Source organism: Ambystoma mexicanum, chromosome 4q (assembly GCF_040938575.1).
Source record: "Ambystoma mexicanum isolate Mex_15411 chromosome 4q, UKY_AmexF1_1, whole genome shotgun sequence".
Lineage (NCBI taxonomy): Eukaryota > Metazoa > Chordata > Amphibia > Caudata > Ambystomatidae > Ambystoma > Ambystoma mexicanum.
Window position 1 is genome coordinate 862,170,854 of NC_090928.1, and position 24,480 is coordinate 862,195,333.

The 24,480-nt window shown below is 43.9% G+C and overlaps 1 protein-coding gene and 1 long non-coding RNA gene across 2 annotated transcripts in view; one reads left to right on the forward strand and one right to left on the reverse strand.

Annotated features, from left to right (window-relative positions):
• The window catches only part of TTC7A (tetratricopeptide repeat domain 7A), a 2,220,458-nt gene that overhangs the window by 2,107,982 nt on the left and 87,996 nt on the right, over positions 1-24,480 (reverse strand). Inside the window, exon 2 of the mRNA XM_069608425.1 lies at positions 12,435-12,598. Within this exon, the coding sequence (XP_069464526.1) occupies positions 12,435-12,598 (164 nt within the window). The remainder of the gene's footprint in view (positions 1-12,434; positions 12,599-24,480) is intronic.
• On the forward strand, positions 832-11,049 carry LOC138468029 (uncharacterized). Its single transcript, XR_011268181.1, has 3 exons — positions 832-1,155; positions 6,136-6,326; positions 10,410-11,049. It is a non-coding gene; the product is annotated as an uncharacterized lncRNA (long non-coding RNA).

A 24,480-nucleotide genomic window follows, 5' to 3' on the forward strand; every position in this document is an offset into this window, starting at 1 on the left:
CTGGCATTTTTTGAAAAACGGTGCCTTTGCTTTTCTAGGGAGGGTTTTGGAAAAATCCAGACGATTCTGTTGAAATATTGTTGAGCCGTCACTTTGATGGGGAGAGAGAGGAGGAGAATTCATTTCATGGGGTGAAGGACGTGAAAGTATTCCTCCCTCGGAGATTCTATTTCAGAATAAAGTCTCCTTTATTCGGGTAAGGGTTTATTTCGTGGCACCGACACAGTGTGTTAAATCTGTGAAATGATGCTAACATTTTCAAACCATGAGGCTCAGGAAGTGAGCTAAATAGGTGTTATAATATGACTGGTTTTTATTAATAGCAATTTTAAAACGTGGTTTCAAAGGAAGAAGGCAATGTAGACAGCCAGTGTTGGCATCCATTAGTGGTAAATGGCTACACGTTTTGTTGGGCTGAGCGCCATGCTTATTTTCTTTTTCCCCTTCACCTCGGTTGCAGTGGCGGCCGCTTACATAGGGCGGGGGGGCGCCGCCCCCCTCCCCGCCACTGAGGTAAGAACAAACAACTCTTTTTTCCTGTGCGGATTCATTGCAGAATTAAATAAATGTTTGCAGCACGGCAGATTCATGATTTATTAGCCTGCTGCTCTGCTCGGCTGCAGTGCCAGGCCTGCTCCTGCCCAACCACTACAGCAGCGGGGCGCGTCCGGATCTACGTAGACTTCGTTAATTTAATGTACATGTGGAGTGCGTGGAGCTCGTAGCTCCACGCACTCTACGTATCACATCCTCTCATTTGGGAGGCTGTCGGGGCGCTGGAGGGGTGGCCCCTCACTGTTTGTATTCTGCGCAAACAGCGCAGTAGGAGACCTCCTCGGGTTGTCATTGGCTGTTTACCAGCCAATGACAATCCGTGTGTGTGGAGCCTCACAACCTTCTTCTGGATTGGAGCTTGTGTAAGCAGTGCAGGAACGGGACTATGAGGAAATCATGCCTCGCTATAGTGCTCCGTCGATTTTTTGTTTCCTTTCTTCCTTTAAGCTCCCATGGTTATTTTAAAAATATGCAGAAACTCAACCGCATGGTCTGATCCTCGGCAGAAACTTGTGACTGGACGCGCCCTTGCCCCTTTCAAGCTTCCCAGTTCCCGAGTGTCACATGAAAACAGAGCAGGCGTATTAAGATAGCGGAGAGGTAAGAATTACTTTCTTCTTTTTTATTTTTTCCGTTCTGCCAGCCTAATATAATTCTTTGGAGGAACGACGGAATTCAAATGGGGCTTGTGAAGTGCGGCAGCTCTCACGGAGCTGTGATACGTAATGGTGTTTATCTGAACACATAGGCCGCAGATAAGAATCTCCGCCTTTGATCTTGAGAACTCTTGCCTCTCCCCTCTGCTCTGGCTGACAGCTCTCTGGCTGCATCATTGCTTTGGCAATTGCAGTGTTGATCACACTGCGCCATGAGAAGGCATACAGAGAGCTGCTAGCTTTTACAGGAGTGGGCCCGTTCTAGCCTTTTGAGCACTCGCTAGGTTGCGAGATTACAAAACCTTTTCCCCCTCTGATTTTCAACACGTCCATTGATCGTTCTATGTGCCATGTACTCACGCAACATGGGTGAAAACATTGGGTCGTAGTACAGAAACTGCAATAGTCCTGCATTACAAAAATAATAACATTTCGATGCATTTTTGCACAAGGCTGAGAGGGTTAGGATTAAAGCATATGGTTCCCTTGTGCAAAAGCACATTAAAAGAATATGTTTTCTGCAAAAGGTCAATTTTAGCAGTGGAGCTAATTTAACCTGCAACGATGAAAACTTTCTATAATATTCTGCTGTTATGCATTCATACTTTTATTGTACAATATTTCTTGATTTTAGCAGTCTTTCTGAGGTCCCTGGTGTTGTGCCATGTTCCACAGACTCCAATGGCCTGATTTACAAAGCGTTTTCAATGGAATTGCACCCTTATAAAACGCTTTTGTAAATCAGACTCCAACATATAAAGGTCACGTTTTTATATAAAGCCTAGAGCCCCCAAACTAGCCTCAAGAGTGTTATAGCTAAGTAGTCTTTTTAGTAAACAATAGGTAACCATCCCCAGGTATGTATGGCACTGCCCTGAGTAACCAATTGAGCGTCTGCTGTTTTTAGTTTGGGCTATTAGGTGGCACCTGTAAGCCAAAACTATTGCATTAGAATACAGATAGGGAGAAATGGCATATGAGGAGGGAACAAAGCGTGTAGGTGTTTCATTATTTGACCACTCATTTCCAGCCCCTACCCGCCCAAAACACCTCCTTGTGGGAACTTTTTTAGCTCAAATTAAACAAGCCTTATCATCAAACCTTGCACTCAATGTGCCAGCCAGTGTTTTTTCAAAGCAATTTTATGAGAGTTAATGACTTAAATGGAGTGTTGCTTCTGAAAAGCAATTGGGTAGAGCCGTTGCGGTACTTGCACCTTATTTTATGTTTATTAATAATCAGCCTGCGATTACAAAACTTGCATTATGATGCATTTATACAAGGCCTCCAGGCTCCAGTCCTAACAACGTCATTTATATCATGCACCCCCTTCTGAAAGTTGAAGGGTTACACTTCCTTTAATTTACTGTCATCTGTTCATTGCTGTACTTGTACTCTTTACTGACTATATAATGATGAATTTTGTATGCATACATCATAGTACCAGCTATTGTCAATACAAGCTGCTGTAAAATACACCATCACACCTGCACACGTAAGAATAATGTACAACCATTAGTATGTAAAACTTGATGCTTTTTATGTCATATTTCGGTGGCTTTTGGACAGTAAATAGCACATTTTGGAGGCCATTTTTCAAAATAAATTCCGGGGAGAGAACCCCCTACAATCCCCTTGGGTGGAGTGGGCTTGTGCGCTGCGCACGCTCGCTCCCAAATTACACCTGGGAACTTTACGCCCCACCAGCTTTAAAACTCACCAGCCGCCACTGCTCGGTTGATTCATCTCTTCCAGCTTTGAAATGTGAGAAGAGTTGAGTATTGTGTGTGATGGGGGAGCTGAGCCTTCTTCAATCTTGATAGCATCAAATGCTGTTACAATTTCACTTCCTGAACCACCACATTCAGAAACGGAAAACGTGACCTGTGGGCAGCCACCCTAACAGAACGGAAATCATATGATACGCTTCGAAGCTACACATTGAGAAGCAGAGGAACGTACACATTAAAAGAAAACTATACATGCTCACTGCCCTAAAGAGATAGTTCTGTATGTGCTTATTTTTGCCAGCAGAATCACAGGGCATTTCCGAGCAACAGGGTTGCACCGATTTTATGACACAATTATGTAATGTAAATTACAACAATGAATAACACCCAAGAGGAAGAGTTGGCTCTAGAAAACGGGGAACTGTGGTTTCCTGATGAGCTGCACTGACTGTTGCATCACCAGTCCTGTGAGGAAATGTGTTTTGGGAAATACATGAATGACCAGAGCATAGAGATCTGAAATGAACGCCATTACAGAGCGCCGCAGTGTCACCATGTTTGCCCACATACATCTTTTTCCATTGCTGATCAGGAGGGGAAAAAACACTGCAACTTTGTTAAGGAACTTAAATGATGAAGTGTTTCCTTTCAAAGCAGCAACATTCATGCATGATACAAAAAACAAGCATAGGCAAAAACAACAGTTTGGCTTTTGTGTACACAGGGTGCACGTTTTTGCAAGACATTGCTGTAATGTTACTAACTGGCCATTAATGACAACAGCTGAAAAACGGTGCACATTCTGCCAAAACTGCAGATTGCTTATTTGCTTTTAACAGCACCTCGGTATAGGGCACTTATACTGCTTACAAATCAAGTGGCCGAGGCAGACATTCTTATTTCACCAGTAGCACGTTTCTAACACTAATTAAACGACTAGCTGTCAGAAGAATGCTTTGAAAAAACCCTAGAAGGCACTTCGATTGGAAAGTTTGATTTAGAGGCATTATAAAGTTAGCTCAAAGACATCCCAGTAAAAGGGGGAAACATTTCGGTCGTTTTGGGCGGGAATGGCCAGGAAGTGTGTAGGAATGGCCATAGGGATGAGCATGGCCATGTGCAGTCAATTGTTTGGGTAAGTAACCAAACAACACCAACACGCATTGTGTATTCATATGCCATCTATCCCCAGCTCTAATCTAACGCCAAAGTATCAGCTTAAAGCACAACCTCATAGCAAACACTAAAAAAGGTATGTAGAAATGCAGTATTTTTGTTAGCAAAGAAATTATAGATTTCAGTTTTGCTGAGTTATGTAAAAAGATAAACACATTTCAGGTAAGGTAGTCAATCAATTGTGTCCTATTATCTCTGGGGCGCTCTCCGTAAGGTATTCAAATATCAGCAGAACCATTCCAAGATGGCTGCATCTTCTATGAGTGTTGGGCCGGCAGTAGAGAGTGGTAGTGGGTGGGGAAGCATCGATTCTACACAGGGTCCTTCATGTTGAAGAAAGGGATCCAATGCCTTCCAATTTATGCAGGGAGAGCATGTATATCACTGATGGGTGACAGGTAGGGAGCAGCAAGTCAGAGATTTATCAGGAATGAAAGATTGCGAGCCCTGACTAGCTGGTGAAATTGCAAGGGAAGGCAGGCGGGTCATGAGCCTAAACACAGGAGGCAAAAAGCAAATGAAAAAACAGAACTGGGAACACAGGAGGTGCACATGGGAAAGAGGGCTTGAGAGTATGCAGAGAGAAGTGTTGGAATAGTGTTTCTGCTGTGGATAGGGTAGAGCATCCAGGCAAGGAAACTTCAAAGAATGGGGAGAGCACATTAAGAACAGTGTAGAGCATATGGATGAAGGCGGGCTGAGAACAAGACGGAGCACCCAAACAATGACTCTGCTTCTGACTCTGTTCTAGCTAGCCACCATCTCGCTATTTCAAAAACCCTGGAGATCCTTTCCCCCGTCATGAGGATCCGCATGAAGCCTGCCTCCAAATGCAACTCTTGGTATGACTCCGATTTGGCAGCCTTGAAACACAAGTGCACTGACACAGCTGTATTGGGGGGGAGTAGTCACAATGCCAATGACTGGGTTGGGAAGTCCCCCACTTACACCAGAGACGCCCCCCCCCACTGTCTACCATCATGTGACATGACACACCGAGCTGCAGTGAATGGGAAAACTGTGCAACCCAAAAAGGCCACAGACACACCAGACCACAATGCAACAGTGCAACACACACAGAAAGCATGGCCAGCAACTGGGCCCAGGCATGGGTACGTAGGTGAGCAGAATCCATGTGTATTGGGGTGCAAATGGCCCTTGAGGAGTTGTACCTCCAACATGCCACAACACACCCCTACACCAATGTCCAGTGACACAAGTCAGCAGGAGCACCCATCAAGTAATCACACAAACGAATCAATGAACTGCATGGCACACTCCCCTCTCTCTGGAATAGCCCGCAGCCCTCTCAGACTTGAGCTGGACCTGCTCAAATTCCAGTGACTCCGCAAAACTCTGCCCATCCCTACATCCTCACCCATATCCCTTACTTTCCAATCACCCCTATACCGCAGAGATCTGCGATCTGGACTTTCATGCCACTAACACTGTACCAGGCCCCTGCCTACTCGACACCAGCACTATCCGAATCATTCCCACCACTGCCGTAGCGGGCACCCCACCCGAAGGCTGTACACAACACCCTTGGGTCCACTCCAGCCTAGCACCTAGTCAGTGGCCTCCTACCCTGGCACCCCTCACCACTTCACTCTGGGCCCACAACAGCACCTGCCCATACCTTTTGCTCCACCTCCTATCTCCTACAGGTCTCTTCGCTGTACTTGCACGTTCAAATGCCACAAGACCTAGCAGGCCCATGATTGCATATGAACAGACATTTGGCAGTGTTTGTTACTTCTCTTGTCTCTTCTCCATATTGCCTTGTTGGGCCTGGAAGCACTTTTACATATTATATGCGCCTGCTGAAAGCAACACCAATTGAAATTAACATGAATGACAGAAATAGTACACTCCACATCCAATGGCCTATATGCAAATAGGTGTACTGTGCAACTACATGTGACCTGTCATGTTACCCTGACCATTTTATCACTGCTGGGATGGAACACCGATCCACTGTACCCAATGACATGCTCCCATGTCTGTCCCCCTTTCAGGTGACTTCGGATATCTGCAGCTCCAATGGTTGATGACTCCACTGAGGAATCCCCAGACATCACAGGAGGTTGCATGCAATCATGCCCACATCTGGACCAGAGTGGCAACTGAGCACACATTTGGCTTGTGGAATGCACGCTTCTGATGTCTACATTTTACAGAGGGAGCGCTGATGTACAAGCCACACAAGGTGGGCAAGATTATGCTAGCATGCACCATGTTGCACAACATATGCATCCAGCGTAACATACCCCTGCCATCAGATAAGGACATTCCCCCCCACCCTGATGATGATGATAATGTACCTGCGGGTGGCACATATGAGGACACTGCACGTGCAGAGGCCATGCTGGGTCGGATTGCTCGCCAAGAGCTAATTGAGAACTTTTTCTGATGCTGCCTACCAGTATTCCTGTCAATGCATCCTTCGCTGTTAACTGCACACAGTAAAGACATGCACACACAGATTGAGAATGATGTCCGATCAAGTTTGCAAGTGAAAAGTATTGATATCGTAAAGTGTCAATCAAAATATACATGTATTAGAGATCCCATTCCATCACCCACCCCAACAACACCCTCCCGAAATACCCCCCAAACCTCCTCCCCAATCACCCATCCCAACAACACCCTCCCCAAACACCCACCCCAAGAACAGCCTCCCCAATCACCAACCCCAACAACACCCTCCCCAATTACCCACCCCAACAACACCCTCCCCAATTACCCAACCCAACAGTACACATCAGCACCATTACTTTGTCCGTGCCTCACTTTTGGGCGCATTTGGGCCTGGGGTCTGGTTCCTGGAGCCTTATGGTGAGGTGGCACATGGAATGTCACCTGGGCATGCTTTCCTGTGACCCCTCATGGGGCATATTTGAGGTGCAGGGCTTGGAACCCTGTGCATGAATGTATTGCAGTGTTAACTGTATGGCCTGTGTTAGGGCCTCTGCTGAGGCAGATGTGGCGTCGATCTGCTCGTGGACCCTCTGGCCAAGTGCGACCATGGCAGCTGTTGCATAACCCAGGGCGTGTGCCATGCGACGGGTGCACCCCTGCATGCAGTTGCATATTTCGCACTTCTCCATAAATTGTTCCGCTGCCATTGTGTGGATGTCTGCCAGCTGGCACTCTATCTGGTCCAGTCGTGACTGTATTGCCTGCAGTTTCACTTCAGGCAGTGGTGGCGGTCTATGTGGGCTTGGGGGTGTGTGTCCCAGTGTTGTTAGTATCATGTGTCTCACATGGGTCATATTGCTCAGATGGATGGCCAAGCAGAGGGGGGAGGTTCATGCAGGGTGGATTCATGCAGGGGGGAGGGTTCAAGCAGGGGGGGTTCTTTTGGGGAGTGTGCGATGTGCATGCACATGTGATATCTCGGGGTGCCACTGCCATCGCCAAGTGTGCACTGCTTGCCATGCCTGTTACTCTGCACTGTGCTGGTGGATGCATGCAAAGGGAGGGTGGGATATGCACACGTATATGCACATGCCTCTTACTCTGCACTGTGCTGGTGGATGCATGCAAAGGGGGGGGTGGGATATGCACATGTACATGCACTTGTACTTACTGGCATCTCCTTGGGTCCCCGCTCCCACCATGTGCATCCAATGCCCTCGATCCCCTCCATGTGGAGGATGCTGCTGAGGTGCTCCTCCCATGGTATGAGTCGTGGGGGTTCCATGGTGCCACTACCAGTGGCTGTGCACTCTCTTCTGTGCTTGGCTATGGCTGCGTGTACCTTGGCCTTGAGGTCGTCCGACCTGTTCCGAAAGTCCTTTATCGTGCAGAGGATGGTCCCGACAGCTGCCACATTGGCCCCCACTTCACCCCGTATGGCGCTCTTCCTCTGGCAGCTTGTCTTGCGCTGCCTGGCTCCAAACAACTCTTCTGCTTAGTGCAGCACAGTGCGCACCAGGGCTGTGAGTTCAGCATCAGCAAACGTGGGCTTGCGTTGGAGGGAGCCCTTGCCTGGGGTGCTCTGCTCCTGGGACATCTCTTTCTGGTTATTCAGGGCCTGGATGGCTGTGGGAAACAGTCGATTAAGGTGGATCAGAGTTTTAATGATGGCTGACGCTCTTCTTCCAGTTTACACTGCATTTCTGTGCCGCAACAATATTAACGCCATCCGGTTTGATGGCGGATCCGTTATTTCGACCAGTAATTATTCAGTATTGTCAGCAGTCTTTCACCTTCATCCGCTGATAACGGCAATCTGATATTGCCGCTTCCGGCATGGGTTTGTGGGTGCCCCCCGTGTGTTCATAGCGCAGCAGGAAGTCTGCCGCATGCCTAGCCTGAAACGCTTATACAGGATTTCCAGTATTAGCGCATTTGTAAGGGACTACTCAGAATGAGGCCCTTTGTTTCTTCATTTCTTCTCCCCTTATAAATTGAAATCATACTAACTACTGGATATAGTCACAGGTGGAAACAGTTCCTTTACGTTTACGTTAAGAAGTTAGCAAAAACATTTCTATTTGGTGTTTTCTTAAAACTCCAGTGAAATAGCAAACGTCTCTCATCCTCAAAAGTTGATGATGTACTGTCATGATGCTGGATAATAAACACTTGTTAAATATGAAAACCTAATAAAGAGATTTTTTTTTAAAATTTAAAAGGGAGCACATAGAGAAAGGGGAATCTGTAACCATGGAAATGTAACAACATTTCATATTAGTTTGGGCTATTAGGTGTCGCTTAGGTGTCTCTTGTTCGAGTTGACGATTATTAGTCATAAGAAAGGCAGGAGCAGGAGGAAGCCTGTGTTTCTTATTTTCTCTCATAGTAGAAGTACCCCATACATTACAGGCCCCTCGAAAACAAACAATTAGTGGGTACGACCTATTCTTATACAAGCATCTGATCCTACATACGACAATTTAAGACATCTGTAATCTCTACTCTGGCTAACCCCCGTATGGTAGAGAATATCCCCAACTTTAGTCACTGTTTGACAAAGGCATCATTAGTTGTATTATACCTCGAACGCAGAAGCAGTGAAAACAGGGTGATTACTGTTTGAGCTGCAATTTAGGGTGTCCAGATGACTGCCATGTCGCCAGAACACCAGATTCAAATGTAAAATATCCAAGATTTGCAAAAGGAAATGACTGAAAGAAATGGTGGCTCAGTGACTTGTAGTGAACTCATAATCAATTCCTCAATATGAATGGTGGGTGCTGCTACCTCACTAAAGTGGCAGGCAGCACAGTCCACTTGTGTGCTTCATTTACATGGAGGACAGTGCTGCCTGCACATCCCCCACCATGCATTTCTCCTGTCAGTCAGCATGATCGGTCTACCCAAAAGAGCAGCAGGCCATCCGATACTGTGTGGTGGCGACAGAATACTGAGGGTGTGTGTCTGTAAGTGAAGTATGATTTATGTGTATGAAATGTGATTGTATGTATGTGTGCTTGTATGTCTGTGTGTTTGTTTTTATGAATGTGTGCATGAAAGGAGTTGTCTGAATGCTGTATGGATTTGCGGGTGAATGAGAGAACGTATGTTGTATGAATGCATGTGAATGAGAACATGTGTGCCTGCATGTGTGAAGGGGGAGCAACCATGCCATTAAATTTAGGGGTGGGAGCTGATGGGTGCATTCCATTTTTTTTTTGCTTTACCTACCCTTAATACACAGTAAAGAATCGTCACTGATCCTGGAGGGCAAAGTAAACATAACCCACGTTATTACGTGACTGGACAGACCTACTGTGGAGTGGCATTTTTACTGTGCAGTACACAAAATCAGAAGTCTTTGGGCTACCAAATTCTGTCTGAGCCCATATACTTTTTTCACAACATAGACAGGCCTTTTTTGAGTAAGTTAATTATAACTTCTATAATAAAGGTCACCTATGACTAGCTAAATATCCCTTTTCAAAGAGACTAACTATCCCTCCAGTGGGTGTTATCTCCCTAGTAAGAGCTGGTGCGTCGCCTATCTAGGTTAGGGGATAGAAAAGAGACCAACCCTACCCTTTCTCATTACTTTTTCTAACATCTAAAAATAGGTGCACACTTAGGAAGTCACATTTGTCTTAATGTATTGTTGCTTCCATATCGTGTGCCTTATCAATTATAAACAACAATTAAAAAATGTTTCCAATCAAATATAGAGATTGATCTGTTTTGTCTTTTTCTGTGTGCCTCTATTCACACCCTTATGTCTTCAGAATCAATATATTTAAAATGGTCCCATTTAACCGAGCTTGTCAGTTCTTAAACAATTTTTAATCGTTTTTTCTTCTTCTCTTTTATTCAGGTCATTGTATTGAACCGAACGCGCAACGAAGGGAGAGAGATACATGGACACAGGCATACCGAGAAACGAGGTTGCACATACAAAGCTGCAAAAGACAAAAAAACTTTGAACTCCACCTGTAGGAAGTGGAAGCAACTATACAAAGACAGGTGGCCAACCAATCGGAGCCCCAAAAATTGGGACATTGTGCAGAGGAAAAAACAATTTTGAAGACCTGAATAAAATAGCAGATTAAAAAACAATTAAAAATTGGCAACCTGGAAATCAAGATGCTTGTAGAAGGAAACAGGAGACACTCTCCGCTAAACAGAATATGGAGATTAAGGGCCTCATTACACAGAAGGCGGTGAGCCATGGCGGTATTAGCAAAATACTGGCACAGCCTTGGCGGAAAGGGGATTTACCGCCCCATTCCAAGGTTGGAGGGGTGGTAAATCCCCCTTCCGCCATTGCCCTTCCCCATTCCCATTTCTGCCCCATAGGGCTCTATGGGAATGGGGAAGGCGCTAATTACGGCACCGCAATTTTGCGGTGCCGTAATTAGCTCCGAGGTCCCTTAGCCGGTTGGTTTTTAACGCCTGCAAAAAGCAGGCGTTAAAGCACCAACCCGCTAAGGGACCTCGTAGTAAGGCGGTAATGGTTAACGGTCACCGTTACCATTAACGGTGGCCGTTAACCATTACCGCCTTCCGTGTAATGAGGCCCTAAGACTAAAAAAATAATGTTGTCTTTTATAAGAAAAAATAATTGAAACTTGAAAAGTAATGTTCAAGCTAGAGTCCTGAAGAAAGCGGATGGTGATACCCATCCCGCTGAAACCAGTTGACAAAAAGAAGCTCAGGGTGATGACCTGACCTGCAAGACATGTTTAAGAACTGTCAACCTCGGTTAAATGGGATTATTTTAAATAGATTGATTCTGAACACATAAGGGTTTGAATAGAGACACACAGAAAAAGACAAAACAGATCAATTTCTATATTAGATTGGAAACACTGTTTTTTTAAGTGTTGTTTATAATTAATAAGACACACAATAAGGAACCAACAATAAAGACAAATTTGAATTCCTAAGTGTAAACCTATTATTAGATGTTAGAAATAGTTATGATTGAGGGTAAGGCTTGTCTCTTTTCTATTTTTTTATGTGTATCATAGGTAAAGCAAAAATGTTAAGTGTTGTTACGCAGATTGACTGGCCTACATTGGTGGTGCTTATATTAGTTGTTGATTGTCTGGCCATATATTTGTACTGTGGCAAGGCCTTTTTTACTGTGCATCAAGGGTAAAAGCAAACAAGAGTTATTACGTGGCTAGAGTAGCCCACATTGGTACAGCCAGTCATGGATATAATTTATTGCTGTTACATGGCATTTCTACTGGCTAGGAGTTCTTATATGGTAATGCTGACTCCTACTGGTGCAGTCTGCATTGGCACATACTGACACAGACACAATGAAAATGTTTTATACTCACAGACACAATGAAAATGTTTTATACTCGCATAGTATGAGGACAAAGGCCTCATGAAAAGGCTTTGGAAAATGCTCCTGTTCACTGTTGGTAACTTGCATCATTGGATTTTGTTCATGTGCTACCACACAGAACCGATTTCAAACTACGTGGCTCCTTGCTAATTGTTTCATAGAAAGTGTACTGTAAAATGCACCGTTTTTAACCCATATATGCATATTCAGGTCAAACATTTACACCCCTCCAATTAAAAAATTCACCAGCTACCACTGCTCATATCCAAACTAAAGCCATTACTCCAACAATAATCTCATGTGTGATCTTGAGAATTCAGTGTTGTCAGGGAGCATACATGCCACACAATTTACTCTCTGCACAGTGCCCAGCGATCGGTGTTGTAGCCACTGTACAAATGCAACAGGTTACCATGAATGAATGTGAAACTGAACTGATCCCAGAGGACAGTAAGCAGATGTGCCATTTACAGCGGGGCGGGGCCTGCGTGCATGGGAAGCCTCAGCGCAGTGACGTCGCCTCCGACGGCAGGATCTTACCGTTAATTTCCCTCTGTTTAGAATATTGGTGAGATATTTCTTGGCCTGTCGCATTTTTGGCTCGTGCTTTTCTATTAATGGAATGCAGTCTTTCAGCTGGGCGACGTTTTCCTTCAAACACTGCTCCAGCAGGGCCTCCGCGAGCAGAAGGATCGGAAAGTCATCTGCAAGTCAAAGGTTAAAACAGAGTTAGTTTGCTTTTCCCATATATAGCAAGAACACGAGTTCCGGTCTGATACCCTGTAAATATGCTCCTGTTTATACGTTTCCCTAGCCATTAACTGGAATCAGCTTGAAAGCAATTTCACTAACGGTACCGTGGAACTCTACCCTTAACATTTCACATACGCGAGTATGTACCCATATGACGTCCCACACACAGACCAACACAAACGTGACATTCCTTGGTGCTCACTGCACTCCTATTCTCCCAGCCAGCCTTCCCTGTGGGAACCGTGCTCAGCCGAGGAAGTGTGGGCAGACCACAGGCACAGGCACGTCCTGACCAGCATAAGCCCTACAGGAAGACCACGCTGCTAACATCATGTGGAGGGAGCTCTCCTTCAAGCACACATCTGACTGCACACTGCTCGTTGCTATTCCACGTGTGCGATATGATTATTCTTGGAGCTAAAGAACATCAATCGCAGATATGGAAACACATATATTTAAAGAATACGTTTACAAGCTGGTAAAATAGCTCAGCGGGTTGATTGCTTGTGTGTGTGACTTGCAGGTCATAGGTTCAAATCCCAGGCAAGGTAACTCAGGCATTCATCCTTCTGAGGTTCATAAATGAGTACCAGCTTTGTTTCGGTGATATTGTATGTGAACATTTTCTATATAAATAACACATCATTATTTATCAATAATGTTACATTTCTGTGTAGAGCCTTGTGAGTGCTTCCCTTGTACTTACAATATGGGCCTATACGAAAACGGTTAATATCATCCATCCCACTGATAGTTAATGTACCCAATTCGGAAAAAGGAAGGCCTGATGTCAAAGGTGAGACCATCATTTGCATACTGGATTGAAGCTAGCGCTTAACTCGAGTTATCTTCAATCTACCAGGCTTTAAAAGCATTGGCAAAACCAATAGATTTTGCTCTAGTAAAGACCTTTGGAAAGCAGGTGTGTGAAGAGCAAGGGGAGGAGGGGCAATGAGGGAAAGAGAAGGTTATTTGTGAATGAAAGTTGTGATGTGGGCAAAAGGGGGAAACTCAGGGTGTGAGTAGGGACTGTTATCCCTTTTTTCTGCCTACAATAGCGTGTTGGGAGGCATATGACTATGTCATCCATAGCTTCGGCCTCCCCTGGTCTAATACCGCAGAGGTGAGAAATTATACTCACTAAGACAACCATACCACCCTTATCCCAGGCAGGTACAGCAGGATATGGACAGAATCTGAGCTAAAGATGGCAGGAGTAATAAAACTGATGTTGCAACAATACATGTGCATGCATTAGACACAAAGCAAATGTGCACTAAACATGAAGAAAACACACACAAGGTAATACATGCACTTATACAAGAAGAATATTAACATAGCATACATAAGACATGAAGGATACTAACATAATGTATAAGCTGATGCAACATGAACGACACGCTAATGTAGCCCAACATAGAAACTTGAGAATAATGAGCAACCATCTTTTCCAAAATGGAAGCTACAGCACGTTTTCATATAGACAAAGATCTAAAGGCTTCAAGAGAACACAAAATGCTGAAAACACAGAAATACCGAGCCCAGGCAGAAGCTGGTAACCACAGCCAAGGTTACCGTGAATTAGAGGAGGATCGTAACGTTGCAGAGAAGGCACGAGATAGCAATTCCGCGGAATTCAGGCGTCTACGCCCAGATTAATGATAGTTTAGAAGAGCCCAACGGACCATTGTTAGCCAGGTGCACGCAATTATTAAAGAAGAGAAATCTACACAGTAGTGTCACCAGTGGCAAAATAACCGTAACACTCACTTTAATATTAGGTAAAATCCAAATTAATGCAGGGTAAACTAATTCCAAACATGGTCCCATCACACGTGACCCATAATTTAAGAACTCTGTTTATTAATTAGCAACCAACACAAATAAGACACCTGTTTTACTCATTGGACGTACACTCAGACACAAGACGCTTCACAAGGCCAAATACAAAGAGATCACTCTGGCTCATGGCCTAGAACTGAGGAATGTTATCTTCTTTAATTGAAAGGAAAGCAGTATGTGGTCCTCTCTCCTCTTACTCCTGTCTGGCTCGTGCCTTGACCTGTCAGTTGTCCAAGGTTAGTTAGTACAAAGCCAACCAATGAAAACCCCCAATGTTACGCCACCCATGAAGTAAGGTGCCAGTCAATTACCTATTGCAGAGATTATATCTTCTTACCTTTATCAATATAGTTGTGGTCTCAGGAGGAGCCATTAGACAAGCATTACCCAATTAGAAATGTAACACCTATTGAATATATATGTATTCTCCATCACTAACCAATCCCCGTCCCCCGTAGGTTTTTGGTAACTAAGATTACAGTATGATGGCAATCATGACAAATGTTGAACATATAAGCCATTGGGCCTCATTACATCTGCGCCGGTAGTGCTACATTAGAGGTTCTGCTCACGGGTGTCGCTCTGCATGCCTGGTTAGACCAGGCGTGCAGAGCGGCACCCGTGGGCAGAACAGGAGGTAGCAACAGTACCGCTATGAACAATACTGCTGCTAGCATCCTTCCCATTCCCATTGATCCCTATGGGGGCTCAATTGGGAATGGGGACGTACCGGCTCCGGGTCCCGCGAAAAGGAAATTACCGGGCCTTCCAAGGTTGGAATGGCTTTCTAATTCCCCTTTCGCGGGACCCGGAGCCAGACCCGAGTTTGGGCGTAGTCATGCCCTTGTTAAGGGCATGGCTACCTCCAACCTCGCAATGAGGCCCATTGTTTTTTTATGCAATGAGTTAAAGCTATAATAATTCAATGCCTGTATTGCTGTCTCTGCTTTATTTTGAGGATAATAAAGCTTGCCTTGCAATTTGACAATTTCCGTTATTTAGTCTGGGCCGACTGATTCCAGAACCTCAATCTAATTTGGGACTTCGCAGGCCATCTTAACAAGCATTACACAGGGCTCATGCACACGATCTTTAGAACTGGGTGGCCAACCACAGAGTGTGTGCATAGCCCTATCAAGGTGCATAAAAGTGAGGAAATAAACAATACAGAGTCTCCATTGATTACTGAAGCAGGCAGAAGCATCGGCTACCTATGCTAATGCACTGTACAGTCACACTGGCTAATAACACATGTCTGGAGACCAGCTTGCTGCTTTGAACAAACCAGAATGTTTATTTTAATTATGCACCTGGCTCTGGTCACCAGGGCAGTGCATGAAAAAAGGTAAAGAAACTTCATACGTGAATCCAAATCAAGGTGTTCAGATGCGCCCTGATTCCATAACAATGAAGGCATGTAAGCCTTGGCAGGAATGAGGGGAATGGTGAGTACACGCCCACCCAGTCAGGTTGTTAAACATTAACCCTACTGATCACAAGGGAGCAGCAGGGAACTTCGAAAGGTGGGTCTAACTACAAGACACCATCAGAGTTGTCATGTGTTAGGTCAGGGGACCCAAGAACACAAACCCACCATCCCTACTGTGGAAGTCCTCTTTTTGCCGTAATCCAGCATCTGCAAGGACTCCTCATGGCCTGCAGCGCAGATGGTGATTGGTTTTCCCGGGCCTTTGGCCCTCTCTCTTTCTCTCACTCTCCCTGCCCCCAGTTCACTCCTTGCCCTCCCGTGCTGAACCCTGCCTCCAGTCCCCTTCAGCCCACCTGGATCCACCCTCTGTCTGCCCTCTGACACTGAATTTGTGTTCCTTTGGATCAGGTGACCCGGGAACTTGGCTTCTTAAGAGAATGCCACAGAGCACCGTTGCCGGGACAGTCGGCGAAGAGTACAGGCTAAGGGCGCCTACCATCCCTGTTCGCCTTTGCCCTAGCCCAGCCAGATGCCTCGCTACCCATCTGCAGTGACTTTCAGGTAAGGGGCGCCTACTTTAAATCATGCCACTGCCACTGTTTGTATCTCGCCACACTTGCATTTTGACTGTCTAGGTTTCCTTATTTAGAATGCCACTTTGAATCTTGCCACTGTTTGTATGTCACCACACTTGCTTTTTGACTGTCTAGGTTTCCTTATTTAGAATGCCACTTTGAATCTTGCCACTGTTTGTATGTCACCACACTTGCTTCTTGAGGGTCTAGATTTTCCCAATTTAGATGGGCGCATGAAATCTTGCCACAGATTATGATTTTCCACACCTGAATTCTGCCTGACTAGGTCTTCCCAATTTGATTTCTGCTCTGAATCTCGCCACGGTTTATGTTTTGCTAGATTTGCATTTTGCCTCACTAGTGCGTCTAATTTTGACTGATACTATAATGCTAGTCACTGTTTATATTTCGGTACATCTGCATCTGGCCTGCAAAGTGTTCCTAATTCAGATTTCCACCTTAAATCTCACCACTGTTAATGTACTGCCGCACTTGCATGTTCCTAAGTTGGAATGCTACTTTGATGCTCGCCATTGTCTATACTTTGCCACACCTGCATTCACTTAGCCATAATCATTTGACATTCACACTATTTGTCATCACCCTACCATAAACATACACCATCCTCAGCCCAAGAGCCACTACCATAGTATAAGCAGAGTTCCACACAAAATCTGGTCCAGCTATTCACATAACATGACTGATCTGACAATTTGTCACAGTACCCCTCCTCACACCTGATGATATGGACTGCTACAAGGGACCTCGTTATTCCCTACCTACTTTTGATTAGGCTATAAATGGAGCGACATTTTCAGATTGTTAATTTGTTATGTGGTATGTTTGCTTGTAATTGATTGTTACGTTCAGCTGGCCTGATGTATTTCCTAAGGCTTTAGTTATACAAAAGGCCGGTTATAAAGTGGGTGTCATGACTCTTTGTGACAGAAAGACCTGTACAACAAGGGACTAATACCCACAATTCATTATTAATAAAGATAGTTCAATTTTATTATACTTCTAACACAGACAATTGTACTGTTTTAAAACATTGAAAATAATGCTTAGAACCACACATTAATACAAACATGTAAGCAAAATTGATTCAGTGTATAGCAAGCAATCCATGTCTAAATCTACATTGGATTATAGCCACTTGAGTGTGTTGCTCATACTTATTTTCATTACATTCAAAGCCCAATTTATACAAGTTCCTGTCCTTACATGGCAAGTAAATGCTGGACATTCATGGTCTTTCTGTCAATCCCTAATGGGATGAGAACCATTTTATGTTATGTTGTTTATGTTGATGTAACCTTTGGTCATAAAAATAAGTTTTTGCTCCAACTTAAGTAATTTCTTATTGGCCTCTTCTTGTAATGTGCCATTGATCTGTTTAAGGATTGTCCACTCAAAGTCCATATTGGCTTGTCCTTTGTCAATAAATCTTTAACCAATTGGGCTTGTTCAATCTGGTTATTAATATAGCTCCTGTGCTCTATCATCCTGGCTTTACAATTTCTATTTGTTTTCCTGATATATATACAGGGACATGGGCACATGATCAAATATATGACATTGTCAGTGTTACAATAAGCGTGTTCATTAATCACCCATTCACGTGCTAGACCCAAACCAATAGTCAGAGATATTTTGGTTAGAGGGCACATGACACAATTACCACAAGGGTGGAACCCCCAAAGTTCTGTGTTGAGGTAAAGTATTCCTACCTCACTCAATGTCATTCTTCATCACCATATTTCGAATGGAGGTGCTCCTCTTAAAAGCCACTATTGGTCTTTTAAGATCTTTATTCATGATTGAATTGCAGTTTCTATTAATAATCCCCTTGATTTTATAAGAGAGATTACTAAAAGTAGTCACACACACAAATGGGCTTTCTTTTTTGTCTTTCTTATCCATGGCTTTATCTTCCAACAGAGCCCACCTGTTGTTATTATAGGCTCTTTGTGCCGACTTTTTAACCAGTCTCTAGGGATAACCTTGATGAGCCAATTTGTCCATCAGCCGGTTACCTCCATTTTCATATAACTCCTTGGTACTGCTATTGCGTTTTAAACGCAAAAACTGCCCGAACGGGAGATTATCTTTCACATGTTGTGCATGGTGGCTCCCATAATGCAACAACGCATTCTTGTCTGTGGTCTTCGAGTAGCGCCTCACAATAAGTTCTCCCTGCGCATGACAGATAGTGATATCCAAATAATTCATTGCCTGTTATTCAGGTGGATGTGTATTTTAGGTATCTATTTTGCCCGTTCAACCATTCCACAAAGGTTATTTGCCTCTTCTTCATTTCCTTTCCCTACTTAAACACATTGGGCCTCATTACGAGGTTGGAGGTAGCCTTGCCCGTAAAACCGTCAAGGCTACCTCCAAACTCCCATCCGGGTCCGGCATCCATGAATGGGAAATTACCGGGCTATTCCGGCCCAGCCGAACCCGGTAATAGCGATTTTGCATGTGCCGGGAGCGGTGCATCCCCATTCCCATTTCAGCCCAATAGGGCTAAATGGCAATGGGGACGTCTAATGCATCGGCAACGTTAACAACAGTGCCCATGCATCCGACTTGCTGTGCTCGCGGATGCGGCTCTCCCCGCCAGGTCAGACCTGGCAGGCTGACAGACACCCGCGAGCACAGCTCAGAGTATGGCGTTACTGTAGCAACGATGCCGGTAGTGCTACCGGCACCGTTGTTGCCTTACTGCCATACTTATAATGAGGCCCATTGTCTATGTATCTCAGCTAACAGGTTAATTTCTCTTGTAAAGGATTGAGACTGGAATAGACAGTTGTTGCTCAAACATGTTGATGTACGAGTTTGCTAAATTTGGAGCCTTAGCTGCTCCCATGTCGGTTCCGTCCACTTGGTTGTAAAATTGTTCCATAAACTGAAGAACATTATTAGTTAATGCCACCTCAGTGCACATTCTGATAAACAAATTGGTTACTGGATGGTCATCACTTCTCTTTAGTAGGGTTTCCTGCATCACTTTGAGAGTGGCCTTTTGAAGAATGTTGGTGTACAAGTATTGTATATCAAGACACATCATCAAATTTTCACACAGGTTAAAAGGAAGACCTTCTATTTTATTGATGGCATCTTTAGTGTCCTGGACATAGCTCTTCATTCTGGATATAAAGGGTCTAAGATAGTAGTCAACATAATTTGATAGAGCTTCGAGTACCGAGTTGATCCTTGACACAATGGGTCTACCCAGGGGTTTCTCTAAGCTTTTGTGGATTTTGGGGAGGATATAAAAATGGGTTCCCACCCTTCCTCTTTCACCAAATATTCCCCTTCTTGTTTGCTGATGAGTTTCATTTCCACTGCCTTGCCCACTTTGGTTTTAATAATAGCAAGTAATCTACCACTTGGATCACTATTGATTTTTTGGTAACTGTTGGCAACAGATAAGAGTCTTAGACATTCTTCAATGTAGTCACTCCTGTTCATTACCACTATAGCTCCACCTTTATCAGATTTTCGTATAATTGGTTCTTTATTCGACTCCAATGATCTTAGGGTGTCCTGCTCTTCCTTACTCAAATTGGAGTGGTTGGGTGTGCCCTTAGATTCTAAATTATCTATTTCTTCCACAACTTGTCTTTTGGTGACCACTGATTCAGCTGTTTATGAGTTGCTAGGAGCAGAAAAAAAGCAAAGGGTTTCGTAGTCCACTACAATTTTCGGATTCGCCAAAAGTTTGATTTTTACGAAAATCCTTCTGGTGGTCTTTCCTCATAAGTTGTTGGAACTTTATTCTGAATTCAAAGGGATTATGGTACTTGGAAACCACAAAATGAAGACCTTTAGTTTGTTCTTCAATCTTGGTCAATGGGAAATTGGACAAATGAACTACCAACCTCTGTAGCTGTGGATCTGCTACTGCTCGGATTCCTATTCTAGACAGTTTTTTCTTCTGTCTAAAAAAAAGGTTGTCGTTGTCCATTGCTTGTAGGAAAATTACCTCTTGATCCCCTTCCCCGTTTTGGACGGTTGTCTCCCTCATTATTATACCCACTAGGTCCTGGTCTATTGGGGTCTTCATTGTCCGCAGATCTGCCTCATCGCTCGAGCTTTAGGAGGTAATATTGAAGCAAACTTGACGATTGTTTCTGTTCCTCCCGTATATCCCAAAACCTGTAGTCTTTAGTAGTGTATGGTAAAACCTTTGTCATGTGTGAAGTTTTGTAAGTCTTTTTTAATTCTTTTGACTCTTTCTGTAACAGTCTCCACTTTGAAATCTTGCATTTCCTTAAGGTGTTTGTCTAATCTACACTTCAAAGTCTCTTCTTCAAACTTCTTTTTCATTTCTTCCTGTAGTATGTTCAAGTCAATCTGAATTTTCTTAGCTGTCTCTTGGGTTGTTTTGATGATAAGAATCAGCCAATCGTGGCCACATTTATTTGCTATGTAGCTCCACTTCAATTTAAAATCATTATTATCAAGGAATAATCTTGGTTCATTCCGTACGATGAAACCTTGTGGTAAGGCTTGGTTCTTCAAATATTCTAACATGATCACAGCATGCAGCTTGTGCGTACCAGCCATTTCCTTATCTGCAGTAGCTCATCCCGTTGGTCATCCTTCACTGACAGGCCTAGATTGGTTTCTAATTCTATAATGGGCACAGAATTAATCAATTTCTGCACATATTCTTAATTGTATGCAAGACATTTATCCATAAAAGTAGCCATAATGCGACTTCTTTATGCAACAGGTCAGGTAACAAATCCTATCTCCTAGAAAGTCTGACGGCAAGTGGATAAAAAACCACCGAGACTCAAGAGCCTCCAAATTCCACTAATCTCACAACGGCGAGCCCCACAATGGGGTACTCGTAGCCTTGCTACCTTGTGGGTATTCAACATTAGTTATACAAATGAAAGGTCTAAAGTTTGTGTCACAACTCTTTGTGACAGAAAGACCTACTCAACAATGGACTAATACCCAAAATGTATTATTAAAAAAATATAGTTCAATTTCATTATACTTTTAACACACAAAATAGTATTGTTTTAAAACAATAAAAATAATTTATAAAACCACAAATTAATACAAACATTTAAGCACAATTGATACAATGTACAGCAAACAAGGTGTGTCGAAATCTACAGTGGATTATAACCACTTGAGTGTGTTACTCATACTTATTTGCATTACAGTCAAAGCCCAATTTGTACAAGTTTCTGTCCTAATACGGTAAGTAAATGCTGGACATTCATCAGGGGCATAATTTTCCACTTGTCATATGTCCTAAGGCAACAGCTCCCTCTAGCAGTGACAATAGGTGAAGTGGGCAGTCTCTACTGTGCATGACTGCATCAGACAAACATACATCTGGCCTTTTATTATATTGTATGATAAATTGAATAAACAAGGGCATTTTGGGACCTCTTGACAACTAGAGCTCTGTATATGAAAACATGAAGTCTCTGAAACCATCTAGCAGTTTTAGTCAGCTTTAGACACAGTGACCCATGTTGCGTTGCTCAAACTAATTATAGAATCTGTTTATGTAATAACATGTGCTCATGGTAATGATCAGATCCCTATATTCCCTTGTTCCCCTGTATTCCCTTGCCCTCAAGTCATGAACACAACTGTCATATTGCTTATTTCTCACAAGCCAAACAACACTACTAGTCTCCTACTTGTTTAGAATCTCTGATGCCTGTTTTGAAGTCACATTGGATATTGACCCAGGTGACTCTGGGGGCCAGGCAATCTGCCTGCTACAAAATGCAACCCCTCTAGGTTGTTTACAGGGGAATCCCATACAGACACATGGTAGGAGTTTCCTTCCCCCACAGCTACAACATTCAATAAAGAACCGCCCCTCTGCCTTCAATGAAACGCCCACTCCTGGGTCAGAGGAACATGGGGCTAGGTATACCCAGCCCACGGCTTGGACTCTGTACATTCCCAGACATAACTTCCTGTGGCCCCCTCATGCAACAGGTGACAGTCCCTTCTAATAACCACCAAATTCAGCAGGGAACCATGCCGTTGCTTAAAATGAAAGTCCCAGACACGCTTTCCAGAGAACAAAGTAGAGGTACAGCAAACACCAAGAAGGGTGAGTTGGAATAAGCACCCAGCCCTCTTTTCATGGAAACAATATACCTCCCTCTCAGTGAGCTGGTACAACATTGTGGAGAATCTCTCACTCTCTATTCAGCTGCATGGCTACAATTGTTTGTTTGTGTACGCCATGTTTGTGTTGCACAACCCAATGAAGGGAGTGGCATTCCAGTCAGCATGAGGGGCACTGAAGGCTGAGAAGTCATTTGGTGAATATTAAGGGGAAGCAGATGATTGAAACAGAGCAAAACAAAGAAGTTAGAAGCTCAAAATTGAGAAACGGTATTCGTCCTCTCCAGACCTATATGAGCTTATTGAGCTAAGGCAGAAGTATGAACTCAACAAATTGCTCTCGGCACAGGTGGAATATGCTCTCTTCCAGAAATGACAGAACTCCTTTGAACCTGGTGAAAAGAGTGGACAGCAACAGGCCTCCAGACCCAAAGTTACCGATAATGATAGATGCATGGTTGCACTCAGAGATACCACAGACAGGTTGACTGTGAAACCAGTGATAAACCAGCAATCCAGGAGAATTTACAAAACCCTGTACACATCTGAAATATCCAGCATGACTGGGCTCCTCATTGGATATTTTTTGAATGGTTGAAGTGTTTTGAGAAACGTATATGAAATGTAAGTAGAGACACTTCAACACTAGGCTTTGACGCAACTTTGCACAGCACTGGGATGTTTCTGGTGAATTTCTATGGTTTTATTTGCAGCAAGGTCACAGGAAGGGGAGGTGTTGCCCACACATTGTGCTTGGACTTGAACGTAGTTGGGCATGGATAACTTGCACTTAAAAAATCATAACTAACCGGACAATCTATTGAGAGCATCACCAGGCCAACAGGCCATATCCATTGCCCAGCCAGGCTGACATCCAAGCCACCTAACAGGACAAACAGTGAAAGCTGACTGCCCATACAGACCTGCCAACTGGTTAATGAGAACCCACGTAATAGCCTTGATAAAGACCCTGAGAGGTCGAACACATGTGTCGGCTGGCCACTTAAATCACACAAATAAAATGCTTGCAACCAACTGCAAACAAGAATGTGAAGAGTCATTTTTTAAGCACAAGGTATCCGGGCACTATATCAAACCTCAACTCAAACAATTCCACTTGCACAGATGCTCTCCCATCGAGGAGTTATCAACTATTGCAGACTCTTTCAGTTATGTACAAGATGTTACTTGGATATATCAAGAGGCGATGCGTGCCTAATTCACTAAGGCACACTTTGATCACAGTTCTTCTCAAGCAGGATAGGTTCCCTACTCCTTGCAGGATCTACAGACTGATCAGTCTTATAAACACACAGTGCTAAAGCCGTGTTTACCTTCTGGCTGGACACTTGAGGAGGTCATCCTCATTGTGGTCCATGAGAGCCAAGCTAGATTAACCCAGTGGCAGCTTTGTCATTTGACACCAAGAAAACATTTGACCAAATCTAATGAGATAACCTTTTCACAATGATGAAAAGGATGGGATTCCGTCGAGAATGCATGAAATTGGTACATCGTTTGTATTCAGAGCCAGATGCTAACATCCTCACCAATGGATTACCCTCACAAGCCTTCACACTGGGCGGGAGATCTAGGCAGGGGTTGCCCATCTTGTCACTAGTGTTCATCATTGTGATGGAGAGAAGATCCACAGACCAAGCTATAGCGACGTGAATTATAAACTCTTTCTGTACCTCTCAGTAGTGCTGAAGAATGCTCAGACAAGTATCCATGAGCTGATGGAGCAAACTGTATGCTTTTGGGTGTCTGTCTACAAAGTGAATCAGAGAAAATCTGAAATCATTCCACTGTCTAAGTCTTGCCAGAAACACCTTTGGTGTGAAGGGTGGGGATCAGGGAGGGG